Source organism: Xiphias gladius, chromosome 8 (genome assembly GCF_016859285.1).
Source record: "Xiphias gladius isolate SHS-SW01 ecotype Sanya breed wild chromosome 8, ASM1685928v1, whole genome shotgun sequence".
NCBI classification, from domain to species: domain Eukaryota; kingdom Metazoa; phylum Chordata; class Actinopteri; order Istiophoriformes; family Xiphiidae; genus Xiphias; species Xiphias gladius.
The window spans coordinates 4,338,695-4,365,734 of NC_053407.1; the positions used below are offsets into that span (position 1 = coordinate 4,338,695).

General features: G+C 37.2%; 1 protein-coding gene across 2 annotated transcripts; it reads right to left on the reverse strand.

The window, feature by feature from the left end:
• On the reverse strand, positions 1-26,174 carry LOC120793107 (aminopeptidase N-like). 2 transcript variants are annotated; one of them, XM_040132812.1, is made up of 20 exons: positions 24,931-26,172; positions 22,804-22,946; positions 22,527-22,660; positions 22,008-22,128; positions 20,165-20,319; positions 19,909-20,022; positions 19,008-19,151; positions 18,727-18,792; positions 16,829-16,894; positions 16,501-16,649; positions 14,207-14,286; positions 12,015-12,148; positions 10,377-10,432; positions 9,494-9,641; positions 9,217-9,305; positions 8,090-8,197; positions 5,921-6,088; positions 5,598-5,738; positions 3,494-3,557; positions 1-1,379 (listed from the first exon to the last, which is right to left on the reverse strand). In XM_040132812.1, exons 1-20 carry the CDS (start codon positions 25,536-25,538, stop codon positions 1,233-1,235), a joined length of 2,835 nt encoding a protein of 944 aa, XP_039988746.1. In that variant the 5' UTR covers positions 25,539-26,172; the 3' UTR covers positions 1-1,232. The 2 variants fall into 2 exon arrangements, with proteins under 2 accessions (XP_039988746.1, XP_039988747.1); XM_040132813.1 differs by lacking the exons at positions 1-1,379; positions 3,494-3,557; positions 5,598-5,738; positions 5,921-6,088 and adding an exon at positions 7,178-7,915 and having other exon boundaries at positions 24,931-26,174.
• Between the last annotated feature and the right edge of the window lie 866 nt (positions 26,175-27,040).

The following is a 27,040-nucleotide window of genomic DNA, read 5'->3' on the forward strand; positions in this document are numbered from 1 at the left end:
TCAGTGAAAACAACATTTTAATTTGCCACAGATTGTTATTTTGAGCTGTTACATCAAGAGTATTTCACTCTGAAATGTGCTATTATGTCACAGTATACCACTGGTAAGTGTTGGTGGTTATTGAATGTACATTATATTCAACAATAATTCTCAGATATATTGACATATTCTCTACACATTCATTCAGATATAATGGAAAGCAAAATTTTGAGTCAATTTTAGGAGTGCATATAAAGTCTATAGAAAGACTACAATGGAGGCAAACAGACACAGATTAGTTAAAAGCGGCAAGGGTTATTAGGACGACATGTCACATAAGTATGTAACAATTTTTTAACTTCCAATCCAAAAATTAGTGACACAACTTGAATTTCTAGTAAGTACAGAACAGGAATTGCTGTAGTTCTTTTGCGCAGTGATGATGACAAGCCATACCAATGATAACTTGGAACATTTATATACCTTCCCTTATATACTATGGGACATGGTCATTGACTGTTTTTGGACAATAACATAGGCTAGAAAACAATCCAGTGGACAGTTGATGTTTATACACAAAAAGCAAGGCAATCGTATTTCTCTCATTTCATCCAAACACACCTCAAATGTATGTAAAATGAACGATATTGTATTACCAATTATTATAGATCACAAAGTCAGCAAATACAACATTTACGATTTTCTCCAGGTAAAACAAAATTACATGTAATGGATTAAATGACTCATGCTTAACACAGTGTTGATGTTTTATTATTAAAAATAACAATTTCAGCAACATACAAGAATAATTTGGTTCCTTGATTATAACATAATTGATACACATATAGACGTGTTTACTATAACAAACAGATGAGGTTATGTCCTTTGCCTCTGCATCATGCGCAAAATCACAAACAGTTGAGTAGAAATCTTGTTACTTCCCAGTTTCCATTGAATATACATTATAAATAAGACACGTGTATATGCTGTACACAAACACTTTCTGTTTTTACTTTGGTCTAAAGTGCCACAATTCTCCACGTGTCAGTTTTATGTGCTGGAAATTGAATCTCTCATTTAATGATTATTTTTATGGTCCATTTTTCTGGCAAAAATAGAACAAAAAAATAATCATGATCAGTTCTTGTTTTTGAAGTGGATGAGGGGGAATGTTTTAGGAGTATTAAGCTGCAGAGTTGAAAACTGCCAGCACCATCTATCTTTGAGGCTCTAAAAGGTGGTTTCTTTTCACTCTAATAAGCTGTTTCTCTTTTAAACCACTCTAGTATAATTTCTTTGTTCTGGCTGACCCACTGGATGTTGACTTTGGTTTGCTCTATGGCCTGGTACACCGCCCTGGTAGCAGGCCCCAGATCATAGTCAGTCGCAAACCGCTCCAGCTGTACAAACACAGATAGATGATATAGTGATGTTAAGGCATTGCTACAGAAGCACATTGCATTCACCAAAGAAAAAAAGTAAGTCTGTTCTCGTAATGGGATACTTATCTCATAACTAAGAAAAAATATAAACATGATTAAAATAATGCAATCATAATGTACATGTACAGATTTTAAATCAAATTTCAGTCCACCATGGCACTGTCACAGAGGAAAGTAGATCCTTAAAAACACATCAGTGAGCCACACCCTTGCACTGGGACATGATCCTTCATTACCTTCAACACACACCCACTATAGTTAATTTTGATTCAGACTCACATACACCATCCTGATGCTGGCAATATTCTCACCAAATTTGTTTTAACCCCAGAGTGAATGTTGACCCCCAAAAATGTACTATTTACTCCTGTTTGAGTAGTTTTATTTTCTTTAATGAAAACTATGACTTAATATATAAGTAAATTACCTTTTTTTCTATGACTAAGAAGAGACGATGATGAGAGGGCACCAATGTCATTAAACGCTAACTGAGACTATATCAGAATGCAATATTGTTCATGAAAAAAGGACTAAAATGTTCCTTACTAAAATCTCTATATTTTTTCGTTGACAAAAAAATAGGAGACAAATTTATATAGAACATGTTTTAAAACAATTATATAATCTAAATTTTCTTCTTTGAATAGCTGCGCTGCACATTTCTCTTCCTGCATGCTCAATTTAAAATCATATTAAGCCAACTACTAAAGGCAGTGGTGTGACATTATCTATTAGCATCTCACAACAACGGGAAATTGCTACATTGCTTGCAGATGGGGATTTAGTCTCTCTAAATGTCAGTAGCCCAGTCACATAAGTTGGCCAGGCTTTTGCTTAGGAAAAGTTTGTTTATTTGGTGTAGTAAACATGCTATCCATGTTCAAGCACACACAACTTAATTGCCATACACATTTCAGGTCTTGTCGAACTTGGATGGGTCCGTGATAACTAAATGTAGTCTATTTGAGAACTCTGCTGGTTATTACATTGCACAGCATCTAGCACTTAGGTTGCTTTGTGTACAAAGAGGTTCCACATATTTTCTTTTCAAATCTAAATGGTAGTGTACAACCTATTTTAAACACTTACTGTATAACACAATCTAGTACAACACTGCCACCAAGGCCTACAAAATTACAGAATAAAATCAACCCCTTTCTGGCTCAGTCCTGACAAAACTGAACATAATAATGGTAGGATCTACGCAGAACTGTTGTGCAATTTTCTTTTTGATTGTGAAGGGTTTTCTTTTTTCTGGTTACTTTGTCGCATAGGATTCACTAATATTGTTGCATCTTTACAGACTTAATAGTTATTTGTTGCAGTCCGGTGAAGTTTGACTAAAATGCTCTTTCTTGGTCTTGACTAAAACTAGACTAAAATGTTAAGTGTTTTTGTTTGACTAAAACTAAAGTGTTTACATTTTTATTTGACTAAGATGAGCCTAAAGTGTACAGAGTTTTACTCAATTCAAAACTGACTAAAAATAAAAAGGGTGAGGTTGACTAAATATGACTAAAACTAACGTGGACTTTTTTTAAATCTCAGGACTAAGACTAAGCCTAAATCTAAAAATAGCTTACAAAATCAACCCTATGTTTGAGTAACATTAGCTAAACACTGTGGATTGAGCAAAACAAACATCACAAGAGTGTGACTCACTGATGTGTTTTGAATATATCCTGGACAACAATGAAGCTTTATCACAGAGGAATAAGATGTATCAAGCTTTGAAAGTAGGTTCATTGGTTGGATTTGGATTTGTTGACAATAAGAAAAATATAGAGTATAATCACCCATGTCCTTTAAACTCTACATAAGAAATGGCATAGCAAGAGCATTTTTGATTTATGGCTATGAGGTAAAAAAAAAAAAATAACACACTGTCTCAACATTAGTAGAACTCATGATGACAGAAAGACTTCTGATAAGATATCAGAGTTTATCTAGTTACTCATTTGGTGTACATCAATTATTGGTGTGTGACTGGAAAGACATCATTGATCATTATCCAAATGACATCATTGCACATTAGTATTATCATTTTAACACAATAAAACATCAGTAATTACCTCCTGTAGTTCAAATTGTGTCGAGAACCTGCTGGTCACTCCCTCAATCAGTATGGCTCCATCCCTGGCAGCAGAGAAATGCATGCAGGGTGGACAAATGATTAGAAACAGCTTTCTGTATAATGCATTATAGTTCAACAGCACCACAAACTGTTGCCTCCAAATTTATTATAGTTAAATAAACACCTCTCTAAAAGAATTTCAACAAAAACTGAACATTATAAGCTTCAAAAAGGTAGGTTTTATTGCTGTTGTATTAGACTGCATTAGTTTTAGTTAGGTGTACTTGAAAACTATATACTTAAAACAAGAATGAATTGGAATATATTCTGAGAGAAATTTTAGGAAATGATTCATATTGAACAAGTCTTAATGGTCAAAATGTTTATTGATTAAAGGAGAATTTTTAAGTCCCTGCTGATTACCTGATTTAGATCAATCTCAGGTGTCACTGTTTACTCATGAAATGAAACCCCGTCTGTTATGTATATTTAAACTTTGATATCGATCAATTTAGCGTCCTGGTAACAGCACAAACAGTGGGGACCTCATGAAAGAGAGGTATAAGTGCTGATTAAATAACAAGACCTTTATACTTGATGACACATACATTATTGTAGTCTTTTCTTTTATGACCCTGCTTGTTTATTGAATTGATTTGACCACAGGTCACACATCAAAGGGCCTCTGTAAACATCAGCCCCCCCAGACTAGACAAGGTTCTCTGATCTCTGTGATGAAGCAGCGAGCAGCAGTATTTCCGTAAAGCAAACACCAACAACAAGAGTGTTGTCTTTTCACCTGGCAGCTCATGACCTCAAAGCAGGTCGTGAGACAGAGCGGTGAACCAAGACAAATACAAACAGGCATTAGGCAGTTCAGCAATAAGACTGACAGCATGCTGGTAAACAGTGTGGAGCTGATACTGGTCTTACTTATTAGAAGATACAGAGCTGTGAGGTGGTAGAGGTCTTCCCTGACTATACCAACATTAAACAATCATGACACTGTTTTTTTTTTTGCATAGTACTGAGAGAACAAAACCCAAGTTATTTAGCATATTTGCAATGATTATTGCCTTTTATAATGTAGCTGTGTAATCAATGCTGCTAAGATCTATTGCCACAGCACAGATTAACCCTGAGCCAATCCTACCTAAACTAGGCTAAGTGTCCTTTACACTTATATGTTTAATAGACACACGGAGATTTAAAGCTGAATAATTTTATTTTTATTTTTTTGCCAACCTGGGAGCTATGGAGCAAGCAGAAAACACACCTGACATATTAAAACTTTATGAAGTTGTTAAGGCAAACAATTGCTTATTTACACATTCAAGAAGAGATTATGAGTAGTGTTTCTGTCCATCTGACAAATTCAGTCCAATATTCACTCTCTTTTTGCCTGGTTTTGGTCTCCACCAACTCCTGAGCAAATTGTTTACCTCGCTAGATGTCTGAGTTTCTTTATCAGCTAGAGGCTAACTTTGTCTGTCTGCCATTTGATGCTGGGCAGGAAGTGTAAAGTGTGTGTTTTAAAACTTTTGCACTGCCTGCCGCAGCTAGAAATGGGGGTGTATATAGAGCTGAGACTGAACTAAACAGCAGATCTGCAGGCTAAAAGCCTCTATAGAACTGAAGCGAACTGCAAAGTCAGGAGTAAATTCTTTGTGGGTTTGTTACTAAGAGTGAGACCTTTCACAAAATATATAGTCACATGATTTTCATAGTCATACTATTGTTAGTATAAAAAACATTGATAGTGCGCCTTTAAGATTTATTGGTCTCATCTCATTCTGGAGTCAACTGTTTGATTAAAGCTGCAGTAATCCATATTTTTTATGGACAATGGATCAAATGACTATATGTAATGTGAAAAGAATAAAAGAATAAAAATGGAAAATTAAAACATTTAAGAATGACACAAAATACTGCCTATCATCAACCTCAAACCAAAAATAAAAGCATCATGTTTTCCATTCCAAGTCTATATTGGTCAAACTCAACTACACAATCTCAGATACTTGTTCATGACTCAGACAAGATATTATCTGTAAAAACCAATATAAGAGGCAATAGGAAAAACAGTCCAAATAGCAACCTACCCCTTACTGACATATTCCCAGTGTGCTCTGATAAAGTTCCAAGCCAGTGCCTGCCCTGCCACATTCTTGGCTATGTAGTTTATAGTGGAAGCAACATCCATTAGACGTATCTTATCAGGGTTCAAAGTGTACTCCAGGTATCTGCAAGATAAGGAAGAAGCTGACTAGCTCTTCACTTTATTAAAATTGTGTGTTTGGGATTCATCTTATCACAGTTTTGTCCATAATGAAAGGAGTTATTATGTACACAATATTCAATTTTTGACACATCAGGACTTGATGTTTAATCATGGGTCTGTCCCTGATCCCTGATTTGGCTTCACCTGTTGAGTAGCCAGATGTTCTTAGTGCAGGACAGAGCTTCACGTAGCTGGCCTTTCTCTGAGGTGTCACTGGAACTCTGAAACTTATTCCAGGCAAATTCCCACTCTGTCTTCCCACCAACAGCCAGGGCTTGGCAGTAGATTACAGACCGCAGGTTGGGGTGGATGCTGAATCACACACATACACGCAAACATACAATTTTTTTTTAAACATAGATACACCTTGAATGTTGACTTGACTTTTTTAAAGGGTCATTTTAAAGGGATCACACCTCGGATACTGGTAGTCTGTACAGCAGACTCTATCACCCTCTATCCTTAAACCCTCTTCTCCGCTAAAAATTCTTTGATTTGGATATGCTATACTGTACATACAGTATAACGTTATACTGTTATACTGTACGTACAGTCAGGTAGATACATATTTGGACAGTGACACAGTTTTCTTAATTATTCCTCTGTACACCACCACGATTGAAACAAAGCCATCGAGATGTGAAGTGAAAGTGTAGACTTTCAGCTTTAATTCAACAAAAATATGTCATTAATTGTTTAGGAAATACAGACATTTTTATACTTAGTCTCTCCATTTTCAGAGGCTCTAAAGTAATTAGACAGACTTACATAATTATAAATATAGGGATTATTTTTAATACTTGGATGAAAATCTTTTGCATGACTGCCTGAAGTCTGGAACCCACGGACATCACCAAAGGATTATGGCAAAGCATCTCAAGGCAGTTTCCTCATTTGAAATGCTTTGCCAGGCTTTTACTTTTGCCGCTTTTTTTTCGGGTCTACTGCCTTCAGTTTTGTCTTCAGTGCTTTGAATCAGGGGCCATTCCTTTCCTTCTCCATACTCTTCTCTTCCCATCATTCTGGTACAAGTTAATCATGTTTTCATCTGTCTAAAGTTATCAGTTGTCAGTGGTTTGCACCTTGTGGTAAACTCTGTTGATTTTGACAATGATAAGCATACCTCATCAATAGTGTTCTTGACCTGGCTAGATGGTGTTAAGAGGTTTTTTTCACCAAGGAAAGAATTCTGCGATCTTCCACTTTCGTTGTCTTCTGTGGTCTTCTGGGCCTTTTGGTGCTGCTAAGCTCACAAGCTCTCTCCTTCTTTTTAAGAATGTACCAAATTGTTGATTTGCCCATTCCTAAAGTTTCTGCTAGAGGTCTGATAGTTTTGTTTTGTTTTTTCAGCTTAATGATGGCCTATTTCATTTGCATTGAAACTTCTTTGGACAGCATATTGAGATTTCCCATGAACAGCTACCAAATGCAAATTCTACACTTGGAATCAACACTATAACTTTTATATTCTTAATTTGTCATGAATTAACGAGAGAACAGGCCACACCTGGCCATGAAACTGTCAAGACTGTATAAAAATGGCTGTAATTCTTAAACAGTTAATATTATATTCTTGTTAAAACCCCTTTAATTAAATTGAAAGTCTAGACTTCAATTACATCTTGATGGCTTCAATTCAAATCCATTGTGGTGGTGTACAGAGGCAAAAGTAGGAAAATTGTGTCCAAATACTTATTACCTGACTGTATACATACAACCTATTCAGATTCACATACAAATGTAGGCAAGTGTAAATGCATTAACACATTTTCCATACATGCTTGTGTGTTAAAGCAATGAGCATATACAATATACATGTGTAATGAAAGGTCAGTATCTCTCTCATTTAAAGTTGCACCTGGAAACTTTGCACAGTACTTATTTCAAAAGGCAGAAAAGTAACCATAAAAGCCCGAGAGGTTTTTTTTGGTTTGTTTTTTTCATTATTCTCATTAGTAAAAACAGGATCTTGTCTTTCATGGTCTCCCCACTTTGTGATTTGTGATTAGAGTGCATGTTAGCATAAAAATCCTGCCAAGTGCAGCTGTAACAATAACCACAATGCAGAGTGCTAACAACATCCATAAACACATCATACAAAAAAGTGACTAAATGACACGTACCTTTACTAAATCATTGCTGGAAAGTAAAGGTACATAATATAATGAAAACTATTACAATTAGACAATTTTTCAGAAACCAATAACTTACAACATAATCATGTAAGTTAAGGGTAATTTAAAGAAGTTGAGTGAAAAGGCAATTTAACATTCAAATTCCAAATTATATATACTTATCCAGTAGTGTTTGTACTTGTTGGTATTGTTGTTCATCCATTTGGCAAACATCTTTCTAGCCATCGTCATGCATTCTGGGAGTCCGTTGGAACATGCCACCTCTACGACGGTAATCTGGTTGTGCCTTGGTATGAAGTACGATAATTTCATTTTATAAGCATGTGTACAGTGTACAGATATTAAAAAATGGTAAATGTAATGTAATCGGTCTTGATGAAGACTGAGATATGCTGTTGAAGGCGCTGATTAAAGCTAATACAAACACTTTGAGTTATGATTATTTTATAAAACTATTATTTTGAAGTAATATAATGAAATATATTGTAATTTGGGGAAACAAGTTAATCAAGGATTGCTTGAAGCTGCATTAATTGTTGCGTTTTGGTCTCCACCATCTCATGAGTCAAATATCAGCTTCTTCTTCCACTATGTTCACAACCAAGTCACCAACTTTGTGTGTCAGCTGTTGGTGCTGGGAGGTAGTGTGCAGTCATTATATCTCAGCTTTTTAGCTGAAGACACTTGCCTGCTGTGTGAGGCCAATGAGACGTGCTGCAAAACCAAAACAATGATGTAAAAGAGGCTCAGAAGAGCTATGGGGAACTGCTGAGTTAGGTGATTTTATTCTGTAACTACAAGTGACACCTTTCACGTTACACTTAGTTATTTAATGTATTTTAATTATAAAATATTTATTTTGCAGCTTAAATAACAAAAAAAACATTAATATTCACAATGAATTAGATTTATCTGATTTCAAATTTATGGTGGCAAAGTGTTCAAACTTGTTCTTTAAAGTGAATTTGGGGAGTGCCTCACATACAAAGATATTTTAAAGAATAATTACAAAAGAATCATTCAACTGAGTTTACAGCCATTGTGTTTTTCACCTGAAACAACCCCTGACATCTTGAACAGGTTCTATAGAAACACACAAAGTACTGGCAGTCCACACTACACTTCTGTCACTTCTGCAAACTCACACATCTGCTCTGCATTGGTACTCATGGACCGGACTGAATTTGTAACACTATAAACTGCACATGTGTAAATCTGTTGATTATAATTAACTGATTAAGAATTTCATCTAAACAATACAATGATATTACCCCTGATGGTTCAGTAAAATTCATCGTTCCTTACTGTGAGGAGTGGTCCTCTGGGACTTTTGAATTGTCTGTGTAGATCCTGAAGAAGTTGTACAGCCCCCTAACTTTTTCCCGTAGGTATACCTGCAGGAAGAGACAGCTTTACATCAGAGTTTCAGGAATACATGCAGCAATATGCCAACAGGCCATCATCTGTTACATCCACCTTTTCCATCCAAAACAAGTCTGTTCAGTTAGTAATGAAATAAAGCATATAGCATACATTTTTCATTTTGCATATCACAGGTTGAAAAGATTTTAATAACACATGCCTGCATGGGTCCATACAGCTCGGAGCGGTCAAACATGAGGACAAAGTACTCAAGGTTCCTGACAGCTGACTCCCAGGGAAGGTATGCTTTCTCATTGCGAAGGAAGCGGGTTGAATTCAGGGCCAGAGTCACGTCGACAAGTTTGGCCCTGAGGAAAACAGTTGTTGATGAGATCAAGGTGGCAATTAAGCCACCAACATGACCTTATTTCAATCATGTTTTAAAAATTCAGGCAAAGATATTAAGACACCAGTGACTTACATTATTTAGGCAGTGCAGCCAGTGCAATAGCGCTGCGCCTGTGCCCTGAAAGGGCCTGTGCGCAAGCCACCACAGTACAACTGTTGTGGGGCTCTCCCCATTGCAAATAAATTAAACTTCAGATGAACGGTATGTGAAGCAGAAGCTGACATGTCACTCCAGACCAAAATATCTACCTTTGTAATTTATATACCTTCAAATGAAGTAACTCAGGTCTGTTATGGTTGCTACTGCATTTCCAAATACATGTCAGTATAAAACTGCATTAAAATTTTGTGGTGTTCACATGTTATATGAATATATACAGTGGGGTCCAAAAGTCTGACACCAGTTTCCCATGAATGAGAAAGTGGTCTCAGAGTTTTAGCAAGGATGCAGTCGAAGCACACTCTAGCAGTGCCGTAAATGTTTTCAGAGCACTGCCGAGTCTCCCAGCTTGCAAGGATGCTTATTTTGGATCAACATTCAATCATATCTACATTCAGTGGCATTTGCACTACCTGCAATTGTCCTAGACATTACTTGTCACAGTCACAAGAACAGAGCTTCTATTCAAAGTTAATACAAATTAAAAACAATTGTCTATATTGAAAGTGAGGGTCAAAGTAGTCAACGTTCGTACCTTGCCAAGTTAAATGCATCATCAACAAGCTGCCCTCTGTTCATCAGTGGGATCCGCTGGAAAAAAAGAGCAAGATCAGGGCCAAGGCTTTGAAAGAATTATCGATTGAGTATTATATTAAATTTATAAGTCTTCAAAGTCAGGAATCAATCCAAAAGCTTAAACCGTGTCTTTGTATTAGCAGTTTCAAACTGCCATATAATCCAATGGTCAAGAAAATTTTTAGCTGTGCTAACACCATGGCTCAAGGAATGGCATGAACTGTCATCGGTTGGTCTGACACTTTGGTCCAGAGGGATTGCCATTAAACTTTGTACAGACATTTGTGTTCTCCAGAGGAGGATTCTTAATGATTTTATTGATCCCCTGACTTTCCACCAGCAAGTCATAAAATTTGCTCAGACATTCTTGGTCCCAAGACAATCAATCTTAATGACTTGTCCTAACTGAAATTTAAACTACTCAAGGGATTTCTGTGTAATTTGAGATTAGACTTTTGTGTTCCCTACAGGATGGATTGTAATAACTCAAGTAATGATACCATAAAATCTCACTAGTGGCCTAACTTGATGGCCTTTGACTTTCTGGTTGCACAAGAGGAAAAATCAGGGGATTAGCAAAGTCATTTTTGTTAATCTTCCACAAATTAACCACAAATCATGAATCAAGTTCCATGAGCCATGAATGTCTGTACAAAACTTCAATGAAATCCATCCAATGGTTGTTAAGACACTTCAATCCAGACCAAAGTGGTGGAAAAACAGGCCTCCCTAGACATATTCTATAATATTTTTAGCCACACTAACAATGTTAAGCAGATGTTGATGACATAGTTAATTCAAGTACCAAATTCAGCACACAGACCATAGCAGGTTTGGTTGGGATTGTTATGTTTGTTCATTTTGTTCTTGGTAATCCATATTTTCTGAATGGGAAAATATGGATTACCATTACCATTACTATTACCATTACCATTACCATTACCATTTTGTGAAATGGGCATCTATGACAGCATATAGAACTGTTCATGATAATCAGCACTTGAAAGTGGTCAAGTTCAAGAAACGCAAGTACACATTTTGAGATTCATTAGCATACCTCTAGTGCATGATCGGGCCAAAATTAATTGCTATTAACTTTTAAACCTTTTCACTTGTCAAAACAGAGTTTCTTAGGTCAAGTTCTGTTCTAAGCGGTCTGGTTTCCCTCAGTCACATCATTCAGCATCTAGTTTTTTCTTCCTTTCATACAAAACTGATCCTATTTTCAAAATAATGCAAAACTGCTGGTTTACTCTCCAAACCTACTGTGTGAACTGACCTGTCTTGCTAAAAGCGTTACAAATCAAAAGTCTATCCACAGTCTAGTTGTTAATAGTAAAATAAAACTAAATTAACAACCAGGGAAGTGTGTGAACAACTTGTTTCTATTGGATGGGCAAGATTTGGATTAATGAGCCAAGATTTCATTTAATCTGCCAGTCTCTAAACCTTCAGGGGAGGCCCAGAAAGGGCTTTTTACTTTCTAGTAAAAAGCATCTTGTAAAGTTTCTTTCAGTAAAATGAACAGTATCTAGATGGAGATTGGTTGCTGCTCAGTTCTGTGATTTGTTAACTCCTTATTTGGCCCAGTACTCACATGTGGGTTTGTTTCCAGTTGAGTCAGGAGGCGTTCCCAGTTCTCTAGGTTGTAATTGACTCTGTAGTACCCAGTATAGTTTACATTTGCCAGAATCCACTCTCCACTCTTAGAAATGAATTCATCTTTCTTTACTGTTCAAAAGACACATCTTGGTTAAAGTTAAGGTATACTCAACTCACTACAAATCAAAAATCAATGGCACAGTATAAAAAAATGAAAAAACTAGTATAGAGATAAGGTCATATTGTGTATCTAGTCTTCTGGTCTGTCTCATCACACTTCCAACTGACTTGTACTCAATCAAAAACCATCATATGATTGCCTTTGCATGTATATGCAAAAATCAACATTTTTAATGAATTTTTCTGTCTAGGCCTCTGTGAGCTTGATGAAACTGTGCTGGTGAACAGCAAAATTAATGTTTTTTCTATTTTGTTATATGAAAATAAAGATGCTAAAAATTGAGTTTTTCGAGAAACAATAGGCCAGATGTACTAAGAAAGTGGCCTTGTGCAAATCTGCGCTGCGGTTTTCATTGAGTTTGTGACTGCAGTCTGTGTGTATTCAGCATCTAATTTACTAAGATAGCAGCTCATTATGCAGTCATCGCCTGGACTGTGGTTGGTACTGAACTCCCAACATGCACTCTGCCAGTTAAAAGACGGTTTATACTTATGCGTAGGAACGACGCAGAGCCTATGCTGTTGTGAGCATTTATACTTGTGCGCTGGGGTCTCTGCGTATCTCTGCATTTACACTGCCAAAAGCTTGTTGCCATCGTGGTTTCTTTGCCACTGTGTTGAGTTTCTTTGTGTACTTTGTGACTGAAACTGAGCAGATCACATTCAACTTGGAGCTAATAAATGTTGTACAACAGTTATTTCTACTGAAATTACTGCAATGCAGAAAAGAGAGAAGTTGGAGGAGATGGTGTGTACAACCATTGAACTGAATAAGACAGAAGGAGGGTGTATTTTCTGTTCTTGTCCAGCCACTGAGAGACATGGATAACCAAGCGGACCAGTCACAGTTGTTGCACTCTGCATCACCGAAACACATAGTTACATTCCTAGGAAGGTGTAGGTCAGGCTACGGTGTAGGCTATGGCATAGGGTATATGCTGTACCTAGGGCTTCGATTTTACACAGAGATATAAACTGGCCTTAAGGAGAGCTCATAGGGGCACTTCAGAGATGGGATTTGTATATGATCACTAAGCTCAGCAAATAAATCATAATGTAGTGATGTTGATTACAAAATATTTACTTTGCCCACAATTCAAGTCCATCTGAGAAAAACTATTACTCGCAAAATTATTAAATTATAATCTTTAGCCTATATTTAATTCGCAATACATTAGGAAGCAATAAACATGGTAAACAAAAAGCAGATTATGTATAAGAGATTCTAAGACGCACAAAATATACACAAGGTACACACAGTAGCACAACCAGAGGAGAGAGAGAGACAGACAGCAAGAGCAATGAACTGAGAAGGTCCAGCAGAGTGGAACAGGTGGAGGTGAAGATGATGTTATATGGATGTCAGTACTGAAGTGGATGCCAAACTCTCACTTAAATGTTTTAACAAAACAAAGAAAAATCTATTTTCAGTCTGTATCGATTTTACATCATTGATGGTTAAGTTCAAATTCAAATTTGATGAACACAAATCACAATTCCCTATCCACTATTCTTTTGCGTTACAGTAATCACGTTGTGTTCATTAATAAATGCCTAATGGATCATTTTTGTTTCTAATACTTAGGTTTTATTTAAAAGTATACTTAATGCATATTCATTTCCACCACTACCCTACTTGTGGCTCTTGTAAATCCCATCTGCACCATGTTTTTAGAGGTGGAGAATTTTCACACAATTCGCAAATAGCATGACCGCAGTAAATCCAGTGGAATACATATTCATCTAACATTTCTCTTCCTATTATTTTTGTGACACTCTCTTAGCTGCATATGCAACACAGAAAGAGGTGCACACTGTACACACTCACACAAATAACACCCAAAGTGCAACTCAAAGCAGCTACAACTGTTTGATAGGCTACATACGCACGTGTTTTTGGGCAGTGTATGTCACATTTGCAACTGAAAAACTGGCACAAAACCCTTAGTGCATCTGGCCCAAGGTGTTTATTCCAAAGCTCTGTGTATATTGTGTATATTCTGTTACCTGTGCCGCTGGTGTCTAACCAGACAAGAGAAGATTCAGATGTATTTGACATAACTCTGATCGGGACGTACCACCAAAGACTAAAGAGACAGAAATAACAGGTTCAAAACATGGTAATAAAAGAACATGTTATACTAGGCCCAGGATACTAATGATCCAAGAAATGATTGTTAAGCTTTTATACAGTGAGCAATGAAGAGTCGAAATAACAATCTACAGAGAAGCATTTTTAGTAAAAGGTGATAAAAGTACAGAGATCTGCAATTGCAGCATGAAATCTAATCTCCTTCAAAATAACCACATATTCTGGAGTACCATCAAGTCTCTGAGTCCAGAGGTGTTAGGGTCAGCATAAGGCCTCACACTGGTGTCTTATGCTGACCACAGACTACTGATGATCTGTGAGAATGGTAATACTTTCAAAAGTGGGAAAATATTACATTACATCATTTCATTTATGTAACACTGTGAAGTATCGTTATAAATGCAGTATCTGATTTTTTGTCTTCCCATTATATTATTGAATATATTATGTCTTTATAAAGTTGTTATGGCAAACATTTTAGTTCATCTAATGTGGAGCAATTCTTTTGCATTCATTTCAGGTTGTATTTCTGTCCATCTGATGAATGCAAGTCCTATATTCATTATCCTTTTAGCTCTGTTTGGTCTCCACCAACTCCTACAGGACATATCTCTATTTATTTAGTCACTAAAGTCTCCACTACATTCACCAGCTAGTCAGTACCTTTGTCTGTCTGCTGTTTGGTGCCTAGCAGGTAGTGTACAGTGGGTTTATGGTTCGTAAACCAAAACAATAAGTTAAAATAAAACAAAAGGTTGATTTGAGGGGGGAATGATTTCTTGTGCTGGACAGGTATTGTACAGTGGGTTTTTTCACTGAAAACTGCTGTATCTGGAAATGAGGCTTGTGAGAGCAGTGAGACTGAAACAAAACAGTAAACCAAAACAATGAGCTGAAAGATGATAAAAAGCTCTGTAGTGTTGAGGGAAACTGTGGAGTTGAGTGATAATTCACTGTGTTCATCAATATGAGAAACAACTGTCAAATCAGTCATTTGATTCATTGTTCATTTAAACAAATTGAAAAGTGTAGCTTTAATTTATAAAATGGAAGTTGTAGGGCCCAGTACTAACCCTTGTGGGACTCCACATTTAACCTTCATACAGTGCATTAAGATTTACTGCCAGCAAACTGTACATATTGTTGTCTGTTATCCAAATAACTAACCATTTACAAGCTATCCCTCTAACACCCTACATATGACTGGAGAGTAATACATTATGGTGTAATGTATCAGATGCTTTTTAAATACCCTGAGCATGCACTTCTTCCTTTACATTACTGTAGTGATGTCTTCTATTATTTTCATTAATGCTTAACATTTTAGAGAAAGTAAAGACACTGGTCTATGATTTTCTTATCTGGAAAATAAGTGTGAGTGTAATTACAACATCTATAGCAATTTAAATACTTTGAATATAATTTTAACTGGACTGTTATTATATGATCAAAGTCATTACTGTCATCAGTCATAACCAATCTGGAAACTGTGAAATTATGTTCATTTTGCAGAGAGAGATTGAGATGTTTTTTCTAGGGCTGTAATCTCCCGGTCCACTGGTCATCTGGTTGGTCAATATGATCTTGTCCGACCAAATTCTTTTTTATGAAAGTTTACTCGGAGTTGGCAATCAACTAATTGATACCATGTCCAAGAAGTCGTCAGTGTGGCTGCAAATTGTTAAAATGAAGTGTAAACTTCGTAAACAGTAGTTTCCATATCACAGCTCAACAACCCACATGGCATATCACCTGAAAACAGTAGGCTAACGTCTCTGCATCAGCTTTCATGTTAACGCTTGAGGCTTTGAGTGTATATTCATCAATAGTTCTTGTGCTAACATCACCTGTTTATACTGTATAGTTCTATTTTCGGAAATCATATGAATATGGGTATGTGCACGCTGGTGGACTCTTGTTATCATTTCAGTATAAAATAATTTGTTAAAATGATTGAATATGCTGCAAATACTAGCTTTTTATGTTTATTTATAATTCACTTAGGCTAATAAGGCTACCAGGTAGATTCCACTCAGTGCACTGTGGCTATAATAGCGTGCAGACCCCCCCCCCCCCCCCAAACCAATCGATCGGTTGAAGAGTAGTTATGATTTCAGTTGACCAAGATTTTCTTTGGCTGACTACAACCCCTGTTTTTTCATTTTTTCCAAACTTATAGTAGAGCATTTATTGGACCTTTAGCACAAACCTAGATTCAGATGAGTCATTGAACAGGAAATGCTTCTGGTAGATTTCTCCATTGGTAGTGTTGATGGTGATGACAGGATAGCCAGTTTGATTGGTCCAGGTGTACATCACCTTGGCAACCTTGGTGTGACCACCATCCTCATCTACGGCCTGCAAACATGTCATAGGTCAATTAATATTTTACCATATACATTAAATACTGTAATCTAATCAATGATTATTCAGATAGTGACATTAGCATTATCATTATTATTACAAACAAGACATACTGAGAATCATCAACAAAAACTTTTTGTGTAAACAATTCCTGACTAATTCTAAGACTTAACCTTTTGTATATACTCCCAGAGGTTGTTCTGTACAGTGTTTTTATACCTAAAGTCCCAGAGGTACATCTAAAACACAAAAACAGAGAAAATGAGAGAGAGAGAGGTTACAGTTTCATCTGCATTCAAAATAATTATTTTCGAGAGGAAATTTTGTATAAAGAATCTACATTTAGAACTAGATGAAGACATCCAAACAAAGCTGCCAGCAGCAGAGCACAAGAGGATGTAATGTTGAAATAAGGTTTTCTGCACCTGCCTGCTTCCTTAGAGATTCACATCACTCTTACTGTCTGATCTATCCCACAGGGAACATAGAAAAGCCTCTGTGTTCTGCATTTGGGTTCAAAAACCTAGTCCCTTAACACAAAACCCTTACTGATTTTGCTCAAGGCAGTGGGAACCACAAGTGGACAAAAACATAGTAGATTTTGAACTTGTGTCTTTGTATTTTCACATTACAACAGCCATAAACCAGATGTTGGAATGTTTGACTTCAGAGAAACAGTAATACAGTGTTATTGTCAACAGATCAGATTTGGATATATGATGGAAATTTTCCATTATATATTGAGAGAAAAAGAAATCTTTTGATGGATTATCAGTCAATTCAGTCCAGTTCAGTGGGCAAATTTGGGGGAATAACACAAGGGTTTCTGTTTGAACACTAAAGGCCCGGTCACCACAGACAATCACTTTAAACCCAAGCACAGCGAAACAAAAGCCAACAAAATTGGCTCAGTTTAATCCATCTAAAAAAAGTCCATGAGGCACTGACAGAGTCCCCAAAGGGGGAGTGAAACCCTTGACTGTATTTGTTGCATGTACCTTATTTTGTTAAATAAAAACTGGTAGTCAATTAACAGCGGGGTCCCCTGCTCTGGGGCATGGTCAACACAAACAAATACAGGCTGGCCCTGTGTAACTGTAATCTACAGTTATACATTTTGTTTTCGGAGAATATTTCCAGTAAATATACCCATTATGTTTTACAGGGTTCAAACTTACACAATGGTAGCATTCTGATCCACTTTACTTTGTCATCTTTTAATTTTTTTTACCTACGGCCAATCTTAGCATCAATTTAGTGTGGTAGTTTTGGTTACCCACCCATGTTGTAAGTCAAAAATGATCAAAAAGGATTAATCTTCTCACAAAAAAACTACTTTGCCAGGACACTGCACTAGGTCTGTCTGTCTAGCATGACAGAGGGGCCTTAGTCTTGAGGCTAGACTAACAAACAAGCAAATCAATGACCTAGCATTTTGAGGTTAAATATGGTGTCAGAAGTCATCTTTAGTCTTGAGTCTCAGTGACAAGTCTGTGGGAGATTTACCTATAAGATTTTGTTCATTTTTAACTTTTTCTTTTTTTTTTTTTTGTTGAGTCTGTTGAAACAAATGGGGGCTTCAATTTAAAAGTGTATCAGCAGCAAATCGTGGTTTGGATGCAAATCAAGACCAAGCATTTTAACTGGTCTGCTCTGTCAATGGTCTTCTACCGCATCTTTCTACACACTTGAAAGCAGTCATGGTGAATTGGGAAAAAGCTCCCTTTTGCAATGTGACAACGGCAGCAAAGACTGTTGACAGGCTGCATAAAGAGAAAAGGATAACTTGATTCAAAATTTTATGGGGGCCTGCAGAAATGGGGAGAAGAACTTCAGCTGGACAACAGGATGATAGCTGTTTGTTATGTGGCCAGCCAGAAAATTGGGTTAATTGTGGAGGATTTACTTCTAAGATTTCCTTTGTTTTTAACTTGTTCTTTTTTGCTGTAACTTGGTCACTTAGATGAAGAAAGCCTTTTGTGCTTTTCCTCGACAGGTCCTTCTAAAGGCATTTATAAAGATTACACCACAACTTCGGCCAATCTGAATGACGTTAACAGTTATTGCTTACTTTGATCCCTTTGTTGAAAACTCTTTCATCCACAATGTCTGCCAGCATTCTCAGCACAATTGCTCCCTGCAGAGTAAATACCAAATACATGCGTCTATCAGTATTCATAGAACACAGATATGGGTGACCTGCAACTAAAACAGAAACAAAAAACATAAATCTAGTGTAAAATCAAAACTTTTTGATATTGATTCCATGGCTATGTCTGCTTCTGTGTTGCACACCATTGTTGTGGTCATAAGGTACGTTGTGTATTCATTGCTAGACTCATTTGACTCTACCTTACTGTAGGTTATAGAATCAAACATCTCAATGATCTCAAAAGTTGTCTGGACATCTTCCTGCTGAGGACTGAGAGGACGGGATGAGGCCAGAGCATCCTCCTTAAATGCTGTATGGAGGTCACTCGCAACAAATATGTCTTTCTGAAGAAAACAAACAGAGACAAGAACATGTTACATGACTCTTTTGTTGCACGACAGTTTTGCTTTGCCTATTTGCATCAAGCTGTATTTCTTGTATATTTTTGGCTTGACCAAAACAGTGGGGTCAGCCCTATAAATGCAAATGTTGCTGAGTGATTGAGTGAGTGAGTGAGTGCTGAAGTTACACCATTGGTTGGCTGTCCGAATGCTGGAGTTTCCCCACTGGCCTTGCTCTTTCAAGATGAATTGGTGCTAACAGTTTCTACTGCATCATGAGGGGGCTGTTAATAGGCAGTGTTGCAAATTTAGCGCCTTTGTTGCTAGACCTACCGACTTTTCACACCCCTTTAGTGACTTTTCTTCACAAAAGCACCTAGTGACAAATGTAGCAACTTTTTGGATAAACATTTGCTCCCACGAGCAGATGTGTCTCATTCAATTGACCACATGGCAGCCGCATAGACGTGAAAAAGCTTCTATGAGTGATCATTTTAGATTTTAATATAGCCGAAGTCACAGCACAGCCGCTGTCTTTAATTTATGCGTATAGTGATTTTGTCAGATGATGTTCGTTTATAAAATGGAAATGGCTTGGAAAGTTGGTTCCAACAGTGAAAATTAATGAAATGACAGAACTAAAAAAGTGTGTGTAATTCTTCAAACCAAGATCGTCCCCAGAAAGAAGCATTCTGCTACTGATGTGAACATTCCACCACCTCTGTGGGTACAGAGTGAAAAGATGTAAATCTAAACTTACTACTTTGAATGAAGGCTCAACGTGATCCACTGCAAAATAGGACATGTAGGTGGCAAAGCCCTCATTCAGCCAAATTTCATTCCACCATTCCATCGTCACCAGATTTCCAAACCACTGTCAACACAATGAGAAGAAATGACCAACACAGAAGTGGTATTCCAACCACATGTACAGTAGACATTTAAATGTCGTCTAATTTTACTAGTGTAGTCTAATTTTTATTACAGGGAAAACACAGAGCTTATTCCCCTCTAACCTGATGTGCTAGTTCATGTGCAATGAGAATAGCAATCACTTCCTTGTGCAACAAGGAGGACACTCCTTCCTCATAGAGCAGGCCTCCTTCCTGGTATGTGACCAGTCCCCAGTTTTCCATTGCTGCAGGATTTAAGTCTGGCAGTGCAATTTGGTCTAAAGGAATCACAAAGATATGAACAAATGATCAAACTTATCAACTTGCTTAGGTAGTAACATGTTATTCTATCAAAGCGTATCCCTTCTCTCTCAGAAGAGCAGAGCTGGAGTTAGAACTAATCTTATTGATAGAAGATGATGTAATTAGGCCTACTACTACAGTGGCCTTTAAGGACAAAGCACATACAAGAGTGAAAGCACAAACATTAAGGGAAACTTACTCCATATAGAAAAATGCTACAAATAGGTAAACATGTTTAAGAGTGAAAGCAGACAATAAGGGAAACGTGCTTCAAAACCAGAAATGTAACAAATACAGAAACACAAATAGGAAAAACACATGCAAAAAGATTTGCTGAACCAGAAGAGCTAAGGGAAGCTAGGGAAAGAGATGGACTTGATTTGGATAAGCAGCAGCATTTAGGTAATTGCCCATTGCCCATCAGACCCAACGTAACCCTTTCTTAATTTTGACAGTTTTTCAGGAAAGAAAGTAACTATTTCGATTTCAACTCCGTGGTCAGTTTAACCATATGATGTCTTTTTTGGAGATTTGCTCCAGCGTTTTTCGGAGATGTGGGGACTCCACTGCTAGTTGAGACCGGCAGTCATCTCAGCAGCTCAATGTCTAGCTCCCAAGATTACCAGCCAGTGAGTGTGCGTTGTTGTCCCAGAAAGAACAGTCTAATCTTGGCAAGCCCTTTGGTAATTTATCAGTGATTCTGTTGTCCGTAGTGTTTTAAAATATGTTATAATTCATTTTCGAAGCTTCAGTGACAGCTCAGAAGAAAGAAAAACAAGAACAAGAAAATTACTGAACAAATATTTTTAAAAAAGGTTATTCTAAAAAAGACAAATATCACCAAAACCAAAGCATAGTTCCAAAATGTCTTTGATCTGTCTTTTACCACTGATACCCAGTACTCCTTATCAGAGATGCAGGTTTGGACTTCAGAAATGCTGAGGTTATGAGTCCCCCCAGTACATTATTCTGCTAATATTTTATTTATTATTTTTTTTATTTTATTTCCCATCATAAACGTCTAAATGGTGTAAATGGCACTTCAGAAATGCTGAGGGTATGTGTACCCCCAAAAGAATTTTTACATTATTCTTTTATTCTGCTAATATTTTATTTATTATTTTATTTCCCATCACAAGCGTCTAAATTGTGTAAATGGCATTCTCTACAAGTAATCTCAAGTAATAATATTCAGGGGTCAAAATGCTGAAACCTGTATGTATTTTTGGTTGGCTTAAAAGCAGTCACATTTAAACATATTGAGTGTAAAAATACAGGAATCAGCCCTGGTCTTACCATATCCAAAAGGTTAAAATGTTATTTCCTCACTAAACTGCAAAATATTACACTGTCAAAATTAGTACCACAAACTTGATACTTACATGCTGGTAAAGTATGGTAAAGTAAGTAGTTGTATCGAATGACATAAAATGTCATTTGATACAACTACTAACCACATGGGACGTAGTGCAAGTTATAGCTCACCATACTTTACCAGCATGTAAGTATCAAGTAATCTAGTTAGTTAGCCTGCCTACCTTCAAAATCATAAATGTTACTATCATCACAGAAAGAAAAATAATTTTTTTTAAGTGACAATAACGTTTTTGATTTCCATCATCCTATCATCACCTTCATTCAACTATATCTAAAAAAGTCTTACCTAGCTTTTTCTGCAAGTAATCAATTTCAAATTGACTCTCATAGAACTTAAGAATTTTTCCGGTGATGTTGGCTGCATATTGAGCATGGCCTGCTGCAGTAGCCTCAGGACGAGTATATGTCTGTATGAGAAAAATATAGAAAAAAGATAAAGCACAGAGGATATTGTCCTTGCATATTTTTGTTTTGTATTTGTACATTTTCTTAATTCTAGCTTAATTAAAAAACTGACATATGAAAGGTTAAATATCTCAAAAAAGAACAGGTCAGGAAATATTTTTAATTATTGGATAAAGTTTGCGTTCATGGTGCTGAATGGGATTTTAATATGGAATTGAAACCATACCAAAACCACTGGCAGGACTGAGAAGTAAGTTTGTCAGTGAATTTTCAAATGTCCAAAGCTTTGTCAAAGAAGATAAAAGTTTGCTGGCAAAAAATACAAATCAAACTAGCCAAGGTCAACACCATACCAAAACAATTACTTGAATTTACCTTGAAGTTACAGTAATATACATACTTTAATTTCCACACGTTCATGAGGGGAGGGGGTTGACGTAAACTCTGAAACCGTGAAGGCAAACAAGTATGTTGACATCCTCGGCGTTGGATAAAAACGAGTGCATTTCCAATCATCATGTATGATATTTGAGCCTGAGAGAGTGGAAACAATGCAAGCCAAAATAAGGAAGGATATCTTTTATTCTGTTGTTACTGTGACTAAAATCCAGTGAACCCATACACAAGTTACACTATATTGTACATATTGGCTTTATCACAGGAGTTTGTTTTTATACCTAATATTTCCGCATTTCCTAGAGCTATTGTGTCTCGCCTGTGGATGATGGTCACATAAAAAACAGCCTTCAGTTCTGGCTCATCAAAACAAGGAAACACTCTCCTGGCATCTGTTGGCTCCATATTGGTAGCTGCAAGGAATCTATAAATACAGATAAAGACGGTCAACATTTCATTATCAGGTGCATACTAATGAAACACAAGATAAAAAAATTTGAGGAGGTGATTTGGATTTCATAAAGGACCCATGATAAATTAATTTTAATGTGTAAGTTTTTAAAAGCACTAACAATATGTCTTTGTGTCTTTCAAATACTGGTGGAAACAGTGATCATTTCGTGTCCACAAACTCGAAAACACACACCGGAAGCCAGATGGTTGAATGCACATTTGGGACCAGTGGGCTTGGCTGTCTTTTGTATGTGTTATACAACAACCAGCCAAGACCACTGAACAACATCCTAGTGACCAGTACTAGTGTTTTGGTTGACAAATTTAAATAAGTGTAAACAAATGTGTAAAAACAGCAAGGAAAAAACATGAGTGAGTCCTAACTAGAGTAATATCCTGTTTCCTATAGGTTGTTTTGGGACAGAAGAGGGGAGAAATGATGTGACAAACCCACACGAGCACATTGCGTCATGATCAATTAAAGTAATTAGGCAAGATGATAGCCTAAGCCTAAGCCATGAAAGTGATGCCGTTTGAATCATTTGAATAAAATTAGTTTGTTGTTGTTTTCTTCTTAATCTAGAATACTGAAACCGACAGCTGAACAACCATTCCAGTACTGGACCATATTATAAAATATCATGGCAAAGGTTTTGGTCAAAGTTAAGTTATAATTTTATATCTTACTTCAAAACTGTGGCCAACAACTTCACGTTGTGACTCTGTTACCTTTCCAGGTAGCAGACGGGCTGCCTTCGTTTTGATTTGGAAATCAAAATTGAAAATTTAATCTCTCAGCGGATGGAATATTTTTTCATCCAGATGGTTAGAAGAGTCTTTGAGGATTCTGAGAATACCATCAGAGCAGCAATAAGTGTTTTTAAACATTCTGGGGTTTTAAAATATCACTGGTTTATTATTTTATAGAGATAAACTGATGGTTACTGTTGTGACCCAAATGCATACTAATTCATGAGAGCCACAAACTGGGTGTAAGGCTGAGTAATGAAACAAGAAATGTAAGTAATTACATTTGCTGTTGAGTAATTAGTAAAGAAATGTAATTACTTTATAAATGAGTAATTTTTGTTGAGTAATTAATTATATTTTTCAAGTAACTCACCCAGTACTGCTCATTACAGAGCAAACACATCAGCCACAACGCCCGCCAACATGTTGATATTCCAACCCATGAGCACTTTTGAGTAGTTATTACTACATTATTACTTGAGTACTCAGTATTCATGGGTCGGACCACAACCATCTTTGAACTTGGCCTTCATTTTGATCTTAACTACACACCTGTAGAGTTTTGTGGCTCTATCTTGCACAATTGCGATGCTATTGCAGTGACAGAATCTGTCCACAGACAGACATAAACACCTGCCAAAGTACTCAAAAAATGCCTCTGTGGTGGTTTCTGCTACAGTAGTTGTCTCCAGGACCACATTTTGCCATGATGACACACACACACACACACACACACACACACACACACACACACACACACACACACACACACACACACACACACACACACACACACACACACACACACACACACACACACACACACACACAGGCTTACAAGGTGAAAACATTACCAGCCACACTGTCGTAGCTGGTAAAAATAATGGATTGGAGGTTTGTTGTTTGTTCATCAGAGACTAGCAAATTAACTATGAAAACAAAAGCTGGATAAGGCTCATTTATAACAAATAATATTTGTTGATGTCAGACAAGAATACTTACTGCAATAATGATCAATACCACCATACGTTCTTTAACATTCTTGCCAGAGAACACAAGTTGATTAATCTATAGACTAGCCTGACAGAACTGTTTCATTTTTCTACAAACAAGTGTATGCCGTCAGAATACTTTAAAAGATGCAATAATCACAAATTCTGCACACAAAAATTTAAAAGCTTCAAGCTTATTCTTGTTTTACTTACCTTTCGGCATTGGTATCACTTTCATGGGCAGGGATACCTTGAAGATATGAGCTTACATACAGCGCTTCAAGATTTTCTGATATTTCTCCCTTAAAAGCCAGAAACAAACTGTAGTTGCTTTCTGCCTCCAATGCATCATTCAACTGGATCTCGAGAAAGTTACTTTCGTCTTCATGATACTTCAATGTAGAAACACGTATTATCTCATTTCTGTTTTGGTTAATCACCACGGGATCAGAAACTGTCAGGTCCTTGCTATGGAGGTAGATAGTGCTAGTCCTCTGGACACACTGAAAGTAAACAGTAGAGTTTCCAGTGAAGAGCATCGTCTGGTTGGGACTAGTGACATTTACAACCTCAATGATTCGGGTGTAGAGTTGAGGCTGGAGGAAGACCTCGTAACTCTCAGGCATGAGATTCCTTGGCAGCCGCATGATGGGTGGTGGTCCTGTTGTCGTGGACGGGAAGGTTGGACGGGGTGTTGGGTTCATCGTAGAGATCTCAGTGTTGTACAAAACGATCATAGTGACAATGCCAGCGACGGCAGAGACAGTCAGGACAACAAAGGCGGTGGCGACAGCCTTAGATATGTAGGAATCTTTCCGCATGGTGGCTGGTTCCTTTGTTCAGTCCTAAAGGTCCTGTTGTGAGTGTGCTAAATCCCTGGGCTTTGTATGCCTTTGGTCTGCAATGACTTATCTGTACACAGCCAAGTAACCTCCCTACCATAAACAGGGCTTGGCCTTAGCAATTAAGGGTCTGTACTTAGATTAAGCATTAACTTGGGCATTACCAAAGGAGCAAAGACTAACCCTTATAATGTGAAGAGAGCGATGTTCATTGGTCTTGTAGTAAATAATCAGTCAGATTGTGGTCTCAAACATCTGGAGGTGGTTACTGGGGTCTTTCCAATGATGCAGGACCTCAAGGAACACTTTATCCTCACACTGCACTCTCCAACGCCTCACACACAGACTCCCTCACATTCCTTTTCAGTGAAACTAGCATACACTGCCCGAACCATTATGATCATATCCTCACTGGACACACGAGCAGCTGGAGAGAACATCAGCGTCATCACTTGTAGTTGTAGGTGAAGTGGTTCAGAGGTCCGAGTTGCAGCGTCCAACTACTGTGATCCACGGCCAGGTAAAAGCAATGCAGGGGATCAGATGATGGCTTCCAAGCATAAATGTAAATACGGATCCTGTGAGACTGACAAACTCCTAACAAACGAGAAGCATATGAAGGGAGGAGTGCTGAGTGGGCTGGATAAGAGGGGAGACAAAAGAGGAGGAGAATAGAAAATTGAGTGATTTGGGAAATCACTGACTTGGCTAGAAAGCCCCGACTTCAGGGAAGCAAGACCACCATGACCACCACACTCACACATTCCACGTAGGAAAATAGGGCCTGAGCTGGGTGTCGCAGCAGTTATTTGTACTGAGAACAGAGGTTCCTGAGGGTCAAGGAGATCAAACCAACCCAAGCATATTGAAACAATGAGATGGGAGAACAATGAAGGCAAATCATCATCATAGTGAGGCTGGAGCCAGGTGGAGGCCACATTACTGTTTCACATTATATATTATATCTGACCAGTGGCCTGTTAGGGATGTAATGATGTTTATGACACTTATGAGAGCACTTTTTGGTGTCATACATTTGAAAAGAATATGGTAAATTCCATCCATTTAGTCATGGAGTTAACAAAGCAAAATAAAAAAACAAACAATTTTCTGGTGCATACTTAAAATAATGTTCTATTGGAATCCAGAAAATTCAAAACCCCAATCATTTGAAATCATCATGTGAAAAAAGTCGTATGGACCAGATGTCACAACATCTGTCAGGGTGTTCTACTCACACATTGTGTGTGTGTTGTTTTCTGGAAGGATTTATTCCTTAGAAAGCAGGAGATGTTTCTCTGCGACGGCACCCATACATACACACAAAAACACAAAAACACAAAAACACACACACACACACACACACACACACACACACACACACACACACACACACACACACACACACACACACACACACACACACAAATGACAATAGAGTACAATTATTTATGAAGACTCCTGTGAAATGTTCTATTCTC